At 39.2% G+C, this 13,452-nt stretch overlaps 1 protein-coding gene across 47 annotated transcripts in view; it reads right to left on the bottom strand.

The window, feature by feature from the left end:
- HDAC9 (histone deacetylase 9) overlaps positions 1-13,452 on the bottom strand; it is a 1,002,499-nt gene that overhangs the window by 429,542 nt on the left and 559,505 nt on the right. For 29 of the 47 annotated variants that reach the window (XR_011383068.1, XR_011383069.1, XM_051853225.2 and 26 more), the window contains 4 exons: positions 12,897-13,138; positions 8,531-8,681; positions 7,455-7,581; positions 4,164-4,285 (listed from right to left, as the gene is read on the bottom strand). Coding sequence is in view for 45 of the 47 variants with exons in the window: in XM_051853225.2 (XP_051709185.2) it covers positions 4,164-4,285; positions 7,455-7,581; positions 8,531-8,681; positions 12,897-13,138 (642 nt within the window). In the remaining 2 variants the exon portion in view is untranslated. The remainder of the gene's footprint in view (positions 1-4,163; positions 4,286-7,454; positions 7,582-8,530; positions 8,682-12,896; positions 13,139-13,452) is intronic. The other 18 variants (XM_051853224.2, XM_070059608.1, XM_051853230.2 and 15 more) reach the window with 1 other exon arrangement.

Here is a 13,452-nt window from a genome sequence, read left to right as displayed (position 1 = left end):
TAACAAGAAAGACACAGATGGAGGCAGGTTTTTTTTTTTTTTTATCTCTGTGTCTTAATTTTGTATTATAGCAACCTGCACAGGTCACCAAGGTACCACAACATAACGGCCATTCTGAAGGGAGAGTCATAAGCTATATATCTCATCTCTGCTTTCTTTCCAATTTACTCAGTGTGGAAAATGACATTGGCCTTCCAAACCCTTAACTTATTTTTGGACCCTTTCCATCTCTGAGTCTTATTCCAGTGCTGTTGACCATTAAAATGAATATTTCAGTGGGGCTGGAACAGTCTCATTAGCCCAAGCCAACCTTTATATGGCTTGTGCACTTTTAGAGGTTAATCTAGCAAGCCAACTCACTGTGTTCAGAAGTATTTAATGGAAAGACTGTAACATTCAAAGAAAGGCAAAGTTCACTGGGTAAAACCTCAATAATATAATAGAGCATAAAACCTCTAGAAAATTTTTTCATACCATTTTATGAAACATATGCACACACTCACTGGAGCAGAATCCATTTCAAATGATTCTGAAGGTCAGTTCAAAGTCACCACATCAGCAACAACTGTGAGAAATCTATGCTATTTCAATGCTGCCTAACCCAGAAGCTTCCTCTCCCTGGATTATAGTTCCTAATCAGGCCAACACTGTACTACACAAGAGGAAAAAAAATGTCACCTACTACAGACATGGCACTATTTTCAGTCAAAATATAAAATTCGGAAAATATTCCAAATTTCCACATCAACACATCCTTGCCTTAAGAAGCAAAAGAAATCACAGAGTGGCAATCTAGAAGGAAGTGGTACTTTAAGTGCGGACAATAATGTGAAACTTAAAAACAATTACCCAGTTCTCAACTTCAAGACCCGTGATAGAAAGACCAGTTGTTAGAGGAGGAGCAAACTGACACTCAGTTACCACATTCAAAAAGAGAGTGAATTAGGAAGAGCCAATTCTAAGCGTTATTCTGATGCTTCTCAAAAGCCCACATTCTAGGAGCAACCCGGCTTTCCTACGGGGAAGGAAGTAAAGGTCCACTTTGCATGGCAAAGGTCAGCTGTCTGCAGGCAGAGGAGCCTCTGTAGTTGACTGTTCCTGGGTAGGTGCTGTCTGGAAAGGTCCCCAGAGGTCAGGACAGGTTCCAAACTGGGCTCAGTGCTTCAGGGAAGTCCCTGGGGCGGCCTTAATCAACTTAAGATCTTTGGGACTTTTCTTCCCCTGGTTCCAGTTTTACTTTCTTACATCTTGCTAAGTACATATTAGCAATTCAGTATGGATATAGATACAAAAGAAATTAAATGTGGTTAGGATTATATGCCGATCAAAAGATATAATCCACTCATCTAAACCTGTGATGGAGTTCTATGCAACGCAAGTTAAAAACAGAGGTTGCAAATCTGGCTCCAACAGAAAAAGATGACTCTAACAGCTGTTCTGGTATTTACGCTCTGGGATCAGTGTCGCTACTTGAGTTTTTATTTACCATAGTGCATGATCAATGACACTACTCTAGATTTTATTTACTATGGTGCAGCTTTACACAACAGCTATCTTCAACAGTGGCCCTAATCATCACGTATGTCTTATAATGGTAAAACTTCATGGTTTACTTTCTTTGTAATGACTGTTGAGTTACCGAAATGTAACAAAGACAGAAGCAAAAATTATTATTTGACAACCTATCAATGCTCCTCTATATAATGTAAATACATGTCAAAATTTTCTCACAATGGAACTCAAAATATGCCAAGTAGATTATATTTCTATAAGTTGGAAGACTTTCACCTATTTATAATTAATGAAGGGGATCTCTAAATGTCTCATATAGAGTATAGGAAACATCTGTATTTAATTATATCGTACTTTTCTTAAACAGACAATGAGAATTGAATTAAGGAATATTTTGAAACCCCTATAGAGATATTAAAGTATTAACGGCTGTTCAAGAACTTTATCGCTACAAAGCTTGAAAATGTTTGGTTTTACAGATCAACAGCCTGACACTTCATAAATATCAGATTTTCAATATAAAAGGAAGCAACCTGACATACTGGACAAATACAGAAAATACACTGCTGGGAAAGACCAATGCTTTTCACTATATATAGATATCACATAAACAGGCACAGAAGTATCCGGGATATTTGCACAAAGGGGATAAAGGCTTGAAACGTATATCCAGAGCAGGATTTCTCTTTGAATTTTGTTGCAGATTGAGAATTTCCAGTAGCAACTTGTGATTCCTTCTTGACCAAGGCAAAGGAATTGTCCTCATGGAAACCATGGGACACCAAGTATAGTTTTTTAGTACTGGTCCTTACATATTGAGAAACAGTTCAGATTTTCTTTCTGGATGCAAAGGGCTCTCAAATGCCACCTCTTTTCAAAGTCAGCATCAGCTCTGTCAGTTTTCCATCTCTCAGTGGTAAGAATCTATTCAAAGGCTTTGTGCTCAGCAGGACACAAATCCTGCCCTGTGAATGTAACTGAATCACTCATCAGCAACCTCCTACCATAAGAGGACTCAGTATTTTCTTTCCTTTTAGAGACTCCTTGGATTCTTGCATGCCAGTCACTGCCCCGAGGCCTGGGGCAATACTCACATAATCTCTGTCAATAGCTCCCACACATGCCATTGGCACAACCAAATGTCAAGACTGTAGATGAAAGTCCCACGTTCTAAAATTCATGTCCTTTATGGGTCAATTTTCATAAACTATACTCCCTGTTTCAGAAGTGGATAGAGGCCCACTCTGCTTTCGTTCTTTTATCCCAGAGTTTATTTATAAGAAAGGCAATCTGCCTTGTAGATCACAGTGTGAAATTCTGGTGCAAGATGTAAAACTCAGTTCTTGTCTTTGCATAGGTTACTCTTAAAGTATTGTACTACATCTATCATTTTAGAGTTAAAATGCAAAAATCTTTAGGCTACTATACAAAAAAAGGCATCGATCACTTAGTAATGTTTAAGCATCCTTTTTGTGGTATCTGGTGTGATATAGGCTAAGTGGGAGATAATAAATTCTTATTCGTGACTGATTTTATTTTTAAGCTTTCATGATGCTACAAGCCAATTATATGAGAGAAAGTAGCTTCAGCATGTGTTTTTACAATGCATATCAATTTTAATTACTCAAAATTGCTTGGGAAAAGGAATGTAAATATCAAAATTATTTTTTGTTCTGTGTATTTCATATACAAATTATATAGACCTAAACTTTGAGGAAACATGAAACCATCTTCTATGAACACTTTTTCAGATCAGTGGGGACCATAAAAGTTTTAAAAAAAAAAACTGTCTCTAAAGGACTACATTTGGCAAACGTTGTAAGATTTAGAACAGAATGTCACAAAAACTATGTAAAATAGCTAAAGTTTATATATATATATATATATGTATGTATGTTATAGTAGTTAGAACATTTAACATTAAATATACATGTATCAGAGAGTGTAGGAAGGAGAAGATAGGAAAACAAAAACAGGCCTGAGTCAGTTCAGGGCTGCTGACTAAACGGCAAATACAAGCTTCATTGTCCCAGTTCTGCTCATCAATTTTTAACACAAGTGCATGGGGTTTTTAGGTACAAATCTTCACTCTGAGTTCTCTGGAATCTGTGAGATGTTAGGCAAGTCACTTCCTCAGATGTAGCCTGGGCCTTACCTGTTTTTATCAGATAAACAATTACAGTGTAGGATTTTAAGACACTTGTCAGGGTGTAAAAAGTTTATTATTCCCACTTTTTGTAATAAATGGTTGAGACTCAGCAAAAAAAATGCATAATGGGAGGAAATTATAGAGGCCTTGACTAATGGAGTAAAGTTTCTGCAAAATCAAAAATCTAATTTTCTTCAATGTACCCTGTATTGCTAATAGGAAAATAATTGGGCTCAAATCCAAATACAATAAACTTGCAAATTTAAAAAACAGATATTCTGATTATATAGTAGATCAACTGATACAGGAATTAGCAGGAGTGTGTGTGTGTGTGTGTGTGTGCACTCACAGGTACATGCTTATCTGCATGTTTCTGCAGCAGGCAGGGAGGGGTAAAATGTGTATGATTGACATCCTTTGATTTTCTTTTAGGGGTGCAGTAAAATGAAGCTACACACATGCTACACAAGAGCAGGTGAGGTTCTTGTTAAAAGCAACTTACCAGTTTTTCGAAGGGGGAAATCATCCTTGGTATCCTGTGCCCCTGGTAATGTGTATTTGTAGGATGGCGACGTCCCGCTAAGGGGTGGAGAGCTTTGATCCAATGACGTGTGGTGGGCAGCCCTGCAAGAGGCAAAGAAGGTTTACTATTGGCTCTGGCATTTTCCAGCGGGCGGGTCAGCAATAATCAGTTGCACATGCTGGACACGTGCCTCAGCTGTGTTTATGTTCTCCGTGTACACAAACCACAGCCTCGCGTGCCCATGTACACTGCAGCAATATGTGATGGAAAGACACACGGACTGGTCATACAGGCCCATAGAAACGTTTGTTCACTCACTAAAAGAATTTACCAGCAGCCCGAGCTTTTGACAATCTGAGATTATTGGGTTCTGTTTCCTTAAAAGGCACAATAGCAAAAAGGCATCATGGTGCTCACAGTCAAGGACTTCCTCTTTAAGAAATGCTAAGAAGTACAGACAAGGACACGAGGTCAGCTTTTATACTGAAAACACAATACTGCACCAGCAGGGTCGGATCTCCTGACTTCTATAGCAGTTCCAAAGGTATAGAGTTGGACTCTTCTCCTATATGGAAGTTTTTTTTTTTCTCCTAAATGGGAGGGTTTTACAACTATTTTCTCTGTCTTGGGTAAATATAGTTAGAGCTACAGTGGTGTTACCACAGCATAGCTTCTACCTCTGAATGTAGATCACCCAGTGAAAGTAAACATCTACAATTATTATGTATGTTGCAAAGAATGGACAGGACATGGTGCTACCACCACCATAATTGTTTTTCCCACTGTCACTTATTAGACTCATACATTCTCAAAAATTATCTGGTTTATATTTTATCTAGCTACGTCCAGCCAAAGCGGCATTAAATTCAGATTCCATAAATCGGTGATTTATAGCTTTCCGGAGTTTCGCCGTACTCAAGTTCAGTTCCTTCCAAACAAAAAAGGATCTCTAAGTAACATCTAAGAGTTGTGTGTGATATGAGGATAATTCACAAGTTCATGGAAAAATTCAATTAAAATATAAGCTTATTTTGGTGCAAAATTTCTTTGACATCCATACATACTTTTCTCATAACATGAAGTTCCAAGATCTTCTTGAAGGCCATTCACAGAGATGAGTTTCACAATATTATACATTAAAATAAATGTATTTTTTAATTCCATTTTTCATAAACTTTTAAAAGTATTCTCATATACCCAGCAGAATAGCTAAAGAACTTTCAGCTAAAGAACTGCTTGCATGTAGCAGTCTCTCATTACAATATGACATAATCTTTTCTTAAAACAGACTTTCTTTTTGAAGGAGTAATCAATTAGTAATAATTATGTATGTAATTTTAGGTAACAAAATGCTGTTGGCTAAAATATTTTGTGAATTAATTGAACGTTTAAAAATTTCCCTCAGAGATTGGTTTCTTGAATCAGCCCATATGCACAATAGAAATTATGTAAATAGTTTTTAAAGTACTTATAAAACATTCTGGGATCTGCTGGTTATACTGTTTTGGATGAAGAGAAGGGGAGACACCCACAAAATATGCTTGCAAATACAGTAACTCTTGATCTAGAACTCCTGGTTCTTGTGAGGCTGACAATTTCAATCCAACAGAATTAAGTATTTATTTCCTATATTGATGATGTGATTGGCATATTTAAAAAATATATAATTATAAAAGCCTATGTTGGGGGCTGGTGCCGTGGCTCACTTGGCTAATCCTCTGCCTGAGGCACCAGCATCCCATATGGGCACCGGGTTCTAGTCTTGGCTGCTCCTCTTCCAGTCCAGCTTCTGCTGTGGCCTGGGAGGGCAGTGGAGGATGGCCCAAGTGCTTAGGCCCTGCACCCACGTGGGAGACCAGGAGGAAGTACCTGGCTCCTGGCTTCGGATCAGCACAGTGCACCGGCCGTAGCAGCCATTTGGGGGATGAACCAACGGAAGGAATACCTTTCTCTCTGTTTATCTCATTATCTGTAACTCTACCTCTCAAATAAATAAATAAAATCTTCAAAAAAAAAAAAAAAAAAGCCTGTGTTCATTCAGTAAATACATTTATGAGAGAAATTAAACTATTAACTGCTAGCCCATTATCCAAATAAGATTAGCCAATTAGCTCTTTGCTCCAATTAAAAGAAAAAACATGACATTCTTTATATTTTTTACAACAAATTGTGTACTGCATAACACATCTTTAGGGGACTTATTTACAAAATTGTAGTGCTACAGTTTGTTGTATCATTGTTGTCAGCTTGTGCGACACAGCCAAATTAGTTTTTTCTTGCGTGAGAAGAAATGAGGTGAGCTGGGCAGGGGTAAACTCCCTTCTCTTCCCTTTCTTTCCCTCTTTATCTTTCATCCTTTCTTTCTTTGTTTTCTTCAGCTGAGGCAAATATCTTGCACATTTTAAAACTATCTCTGACTATCGTAGGCACTGTGGCACATGGAAAGGCTGCCACCTGGGAGGCCCACATCTTGGGATTGGATTCCTGCCTCTGCTTCCCATACAGCTTCCTGCCAATGTGCACCCTGGCAGGCTTTAGCAAAGGGCTCACATGTTTCCATTCCTATCACCCGCATGACAGATACGGATGCAGTGCTGGCTCCTGGCTTTGACCAGCAACTAGAACATCTTGCCATTCTCTCTGGCTTCCTCCCTCTCACTCCTCTCTCGGTTGCCCTGCCTTTCAAATACATAAAAATAAACAAATCAGTTTTATAGAGTTCTGACCTTTTTACATCTAGCTAAGTTAAAAAAAAAAAAAAAAGCCTGCAAAATCTTCACCGATTACTGTACAGATATTACATCTGAGAACAGAAAAATGTAAAATGCAAGTTAATTTCTACGTCCCATCCCCTATAACCATTACTCATTCAACAAAGAATACATCCAAGGCGCTTGAAAAATCTCAGGAAAAATAAGATTGGAAATTAAGTTTCATTTTGCTGCAATAAAAAAAAAAATGGAAACCACGTATAGTTTTTCTATACTATTACGTTCCATGAACTTTGTGAAGGCTTCTCGCGTAGGTCCTTGCTCTTCAGAGCTCAGTACTAACACTGATTAAGCACAGCTGTGCATGATGGCCTTCACCATATTATTTCTAGGGGGCAGGTCTGACCAGTATGCTTCTTCTACAGAGAAGGAAACCCATCCTTAGAGACTCAAAAGAAACTTGCCCAGGGCCACTGAGCTACAGCAGACCCAGGATTTATGCCTAGGTTGGAGAAAGCCACTACCCCTTCGAGTGAATACTGCCAAGCACTCAACATACGTGTACCACAGCTTGGGATGGCGGCTCACGGAATGATTTTTGCCATTAGCTGGAGTGTCTTTTGTTGCTGATTTACTCAACAGGAATTCTTGAAGCTTCTGTTTTACTTCTGTGCTTGCCACTGCCCCTGAAACACACACAGAGACACAGAAACAGATGCGGATTGTGAGTCCAGTCCTCTCCTGCCTTGGCATATTTAACAAGATGAAGAAGCAACATCACTGCTCACAGCATAGAAAGTTTCCTATGAAAAGAAAACCCAGAGTCTAGCCAGGCTTTAGAAAATGGCACAGTGATGCTTTGAAACTACCAGCTTCAACTGCCAATTTTCAAGAGACCATCAATGGCTTATTTAATTGCTTTTGCAGAAAAGGAATTCCCAGAATTAATACATTTTTTTAAAAACACCACTGACGTAAAAAACAGTTCTAGAAATCAAGAATCTTGGGCACCATACTCTATCCCTTAAACACATTAAAATGACCTGAGTTGCTGGTTTGAAAAATTTAACTTTTCTTTAAGCCCCTCTGAGTATTAAGCAAATAAATGTTGCTGACAATTCCAGTCCAAGTCATCACATTTTAAACCTCTGTACGACCTGATTTGGAACTGACCTACTAGAGAGGAATTATTTGGCTATGTCTCCCTCTTGTGGAGAGTTCTTTTTGCAAGAATCTGAGCAGGCAGACACTCCAAGCGGCCATGGCTTGACTTAAGGAGCAATTATTGCTTAGGCAGGAGGAAGGAAAGCCAAGAGAGGGGATGTGGACTTAACAGGGTTCTTAAACAAAGGGGCTTATCCTGGACTGCTTTAATATGAGGGGCTACGTTCACAAGAAGGGAAATCAGCATCTTTGCCAACACAACGCCACCCTGACTCCTTGAGGAACTCTGCAGTTTAGATCAAGGGGCCGGCAGGTGAAGGTTAAGGCTTTACACGGGCGTTTACGATTCCTTCTCCGAATTAAACACCGACAACCTGGGCAAGTTAAATTGCGCTCTTTATCAGGCCTCTTTCTGAATGGCGATCAGCTAAAGATGAGGGAAGAGCCATCGTTTACCCTGGCGCCTCTTACTTTCTCGTCCTCTGTCTTTGCCTCTGAGAGGAGGAAGCTGCAGTTCTCTGCGGTGCCTCTCTACTTCCTGTTCTTGCCTCTGCTGCTCCAGTTTCTGCTCTTTTTCTAGGAGTTCTTGCTGCTGTTTTATGGCTAGAAGTTCCTGTTGCAACTTGCGAGAAGAGAAAGACATGAGAGTGTGCAATTTCTTTAGGCTTCATCATTAGCACTGACCAACATTATGAGCTGGTGGAACTCGTTTGCTTTAATTTCCATACATCATTCAATCAGAACACAAGCCAGTAATGCCACGATGGTCTTAATGTCACCAACAAGCAAGTTTCCAAGTAGCTACCTGTGCTTCCCGATCAAAATCAATTACTCGCTTTGCTAATGTCTTTTTGTCTCTATCAATTAAATCTTTAGTCTCCCTCACTAATTTTGCTTTGTCCACATGAACTATGTGGAAGGCACTGTCCAGAAATCCATTTTACAACGCTTCTCCACTATAAATAAACAATCAAAGCTCTCAGTTGAGAAATGGCACAAAAATCATCAAGTGAGTAAAATGGTGATATATGAGTTGATCTGGAGAAAATCTACCTCCTGTCCTAGTATAAATTCTTAAATATGTAAATAACAAACATTTTTTCTTACACTTTTGTTAACTTATTTTTTTAAAAACACACAGCATGAAACAAATAGAACAAACGCCAAAAATATTTTAAAAATGTATAAAGGTCTCCAGAGACTAATGTAAATCGATATGTCCATAATAGGTTCTTCCCTAAGAATAGCAAAAAAATGTTATTCTTTCACTCAGGCCATATAAATCTTCATTAGTCAGGAAAGTATTGCTTCCATAAAACCACACTTTAATGCATTATTGTTTGGCTCTCTGCAACTGTTGAATTCACTTCCAAGCAACGAATAAGATGAATATGAGGCATTCTTAACAGTTTCCTAGGAAGAACAGTCACTGTGCCCACAAAAGGACAACTGAAGCCCTTGAGTTTCACCTGCGCTTTAACATTACAAGACATGGGCTTGGCTGGCCAAGCTACTAAACTGCTCAGAACCTGACTCCCCTGTCCTTAATACACAGAAAAATCAGCCGCGTGCATCAGAGTCATAAGGCAGATAATGTTTAGGTTTGAACCGCACTCATTCGAATTATTATTACCATTTGTAATTGTAGATACTAACAAAGTGAGTATATAATTTGTTTTTTACATCTGTAAGGTAACTGAGTTTATACTGAAAAATAAGTGAATAGAGAGAAGTTATAAGGAGCGGCATCAGGAAGCCAACTGGAGCCCACACTCTGTCAAACACAAAAGGCTGACTCCCAGGAGCACATGGCTAGTAGCATTTCTGGTTACCCATGCTACCTGGCTCCTAGCTGTTTTAGCTCTGATACACCGGTCCCTCAGTGAATGATTTTAGGTCTTCCATTGCAGCAGAATACTCAATCGCTTAAACTCTGCCTTAGTTAATTCTACATAGATATTAGAATTGGACAAATTTATTCAGTGCTTCCCCAGAGTTTTAGTGCAATTGAACTTTAATCTGCCTTGGGGTCTAGAAAAGCTCACAATTATCCTACCTGCTATGTATTACCAAAGACTGCAGAAATGACATTTAAAAATAGAAAAATTTCACCCCTCCATTTCCAAATGTTCTGAGGTAGGAGACAGGTAGGGTGACTTGAGAGGTTTGGAGGCAGACAAGGCAAGACTATGAATCTTGGAGCAACCCCTTACTGGCTGTATACCTTGAAGCAGTTACCTTATTTCTCCCTACCTCAATTTACAAGGTAGAAAAATGGGACGACAGACTCTAACCCAACAGCTCTTGATTATTAAAGAAGCCAAAGATTCAAAAAAGCTAATTTAGTTTATCTACCATGTATTATGTTTGTCTCATATAAGTAAAATCTAAAAGAGTATATTTACAAGCATCAACTTACTCATAAGAATGTGATGAACTAAATAAAAAATTAAATGAAAATTTGCTAATCATAAAAGAAAATTTTAAGTATGCTCTCAGTTTCTACAAAAACAATTTATTCCTTTAGAAAACCATTTTAAAAGCTAAAACTTCCTTTAGGCTACCTCAAAATCCTCTATTTCTCAGGAGTCTATTTTCCAATATTTTCTAGGCTTCAATACACCTGCTGTATAATTGTGCTTGGTCCAAAGGTACAATTATCTAGTTACTACTATTATCTTTTGAGTAAAATCAAATACATAATTACCTTCTAAAAAACTTTAATTTTACAACTACAGAATGCACCAATCATAAAGAAATAACTTGCCTTGTACTCAGGGCAAAAGGATTCACATACAGCAGCTAACTAAACTAGATAGATCCTTAGATCTTAAAGTATGGAGAGAAATGTAATTTCACTCCATATGCATGCTGGGATGGACCTAAGGGAGAGATCTAGACATCAATATGCCCATTATTGCTTCACAGGTCCAGTGTTTCAGCATTCGTTCAAAAATAGGTCTATGAACTACCTGATGGGCACCCACACTTCAAAACAGAGCTACAAGTTACAGATTCCATGGAGGACCTAAAGAAAATGTTCACTCTTAGAAATAAGACATCTTTTAGGTTAATAACATGCAAGAGTTCTTAAAGTTCACTAGTAAAAGATAAAAATGTATTTATTTATATCAAGTATTTAGAAAAATAATCTAGGTATGCTAAGCTGAGGAAGACTCTGGCAGAGCTTGGAACACAGGGAAAAAAGCATTTTGGCCTTCTCAAGCATTATAGTATTGATGTGGTAAAATTATATAATATTCAGCTAGATTAGTTTTCTGTATTATTCCCACATCAGTGTGTATAATCCTGATATCAAGAAACTGTTAAGTGTTTACAAAACAATAGAACATGACATAACATAACAAAAATTTACATTAACAAATTAGCATATTCAAGACATCTTTGAAGGAACTGGATATAAAATGAAATTATAAATATTCGCTACTTTCAAACCACTATCAAATTAAATTAAATTAAATTTCAAATTAAATATATACATAATCATTTTAAAATAGCCTTATCTTCAAATGATTTCTTAAAAAGTTGAAAGACATGTTACAAATAAATGTAAAGTAATATTAATTTCTGAAGATAACAAAACAAATATACAGCACATCTAAAATAATCTAGTAATAAAACTGGCCATCAAAAAAGTTCTGGGATATGGATATATGTCTCCAAGAATAACTTAAACACCTTAAATCTCAAATTTTCAACTCCTAAATTTGCTTCAAAAATTTTTTTTCTACAAGTCTATACAATCATTGGAAATATTTGAACCAGCTTCCCCATATACTAATACCTTGGACTTTTTATTATGTTATTGCCTTGAATATATACCATGATTTTCTTCTATAACCAGATACGGATATATTCAGAATATACACTTCTAGACCAAAGACTGAAAGGGGAAAACCATCTCTGTATTCACAGAAGTAACGAATTCATCCTCCCTGGTCGATGGTGCATGTACACTCTTTACCCCGTTTTTCAGGGCTGACATTGCTCTTGGAGAAGAGATGAGGTAAAGGAGCAAAATCATGGCGGGCAGGATTGAAAATGAGGGTAAGAAGCTACTACTCCCGATGCTGCAGTCTATGATCAATGGAGGAAAGAGTGGTAGAGGCCCTGTTCTGTTCGACACCTGGTCTGAGTGGGTCCCTGGTCCCCAGTGTGGTGGTGAGGGGCAGAACCTGTAAGAGGTGGGACACACTGGCAGGTTCATTAGGTCATGGGGTTTCCACTCTCAGAAATGGATGCACATGGTCTTGTGGGAGTAGAGCAGACTGGTTTCCCTGAGAGAGAGTGAGCAAGGGAAGGAGGAGAGAGGGAGAGGGAGAGGGAGAGGGAGAGGGAGAGGGAGAGGGAGAGAGAGAGAGAGAGAGAGAGAGAGAGAGACTGCAGTGTTATCTAAACAGCGAGCTTCTCACCTTGTGATCTCCCCTTTTGCCCCTGGCTGGTGCCCTTTCAGCTTCTCTCCCACGCTGCCATGGTTCCCTGGGGGCCTTTGGCCAGACACTGGCACTGCCTGTCAAGGCCCCTCCAGCCACCAGAATCACGAACCAAATAAGCCTCTTTTGCAAATTACTCAAGCTCAGGTATTTTTGCTTTAACAACCTCAAAACAAGCCACAACAGACTTTCTAAACAGCAAAGCAGATTTTCAGAAGACACTTGCCCAATGTTTTCCTTAGTATGATCAAAATGTCCTTTAAGCCGTACCTGCGTGTCCTAACCATGGTGAAACTCCCTTCATCCCATGCCTGCCATGGGCGTGCCGGGGGCACCCTGCAGAAGCCTGGGGAAGAGACCACAGACAAAGAAACCTCTGCTACCTTGATGTGCTCCTGAAGCTGAGCCTGGTGCTGCCGCGTCAGATTCTCGTGCTGTTTCTGAAACTCGGCGATCAGGAGCTGCTTCTGGATCTGCTGCTGCTGCTGGATGAGAAGTAGCTCCTGCTGCAGCTGCTTCTCCCGGACCACGGGGTCCACGGCGGGCATCATCATCCTGAGGTCCGTCCTCAGGTCCAAGGGCGAGATGGGCTCCAGCCCCACAGGAACCTCGGACTTCACATCCACTGCGGAGCCAGCAAGAGAGAAGGGGGGAACGGAAATCAGCACACTGGTCTGAAGACACGCAGAAGAGGAGAGGCAGTGCACCCTGCATGACCAACCCCGTGGCAGTGACTCTGGTTGTTTGTTCACAACCGCCTTCTGAGCATTGGTTGTGATGAATGGGCCCGGTGAGAAATTCAGGACAGCCAGTGGTGTTCTCCGGTAGAACCCCCACATTTCCCTTTTTTCCAAAGAGATGACTTCCATTTTTCACTGGTACCAACGTGATTCAGAAAAAAAAAAATGTATTATGCTGGACCACTTACAAACATAGTCT

Source organism: Oryctolagus cuniculus, chromosome 16 (assembly GCF_964237555.1).
Source record: "Oryctolagus cuniculus chromosome 16, mOryCun1.1, whole genome shotgun sequence".
In the NCBI taxonomy this organism is placed as follows: Eukaryota; Metazoa; Chordata; class Mammalia; order Lagomorpha; family Leporidae; genus Oryctolagus; species Oryctolagus cuniculus.
The sequence above is the reverse complement of the archived record's forward strand: the minus strand, read 5'-3'. Positions and strand labels throughout refer to the sequence as shown.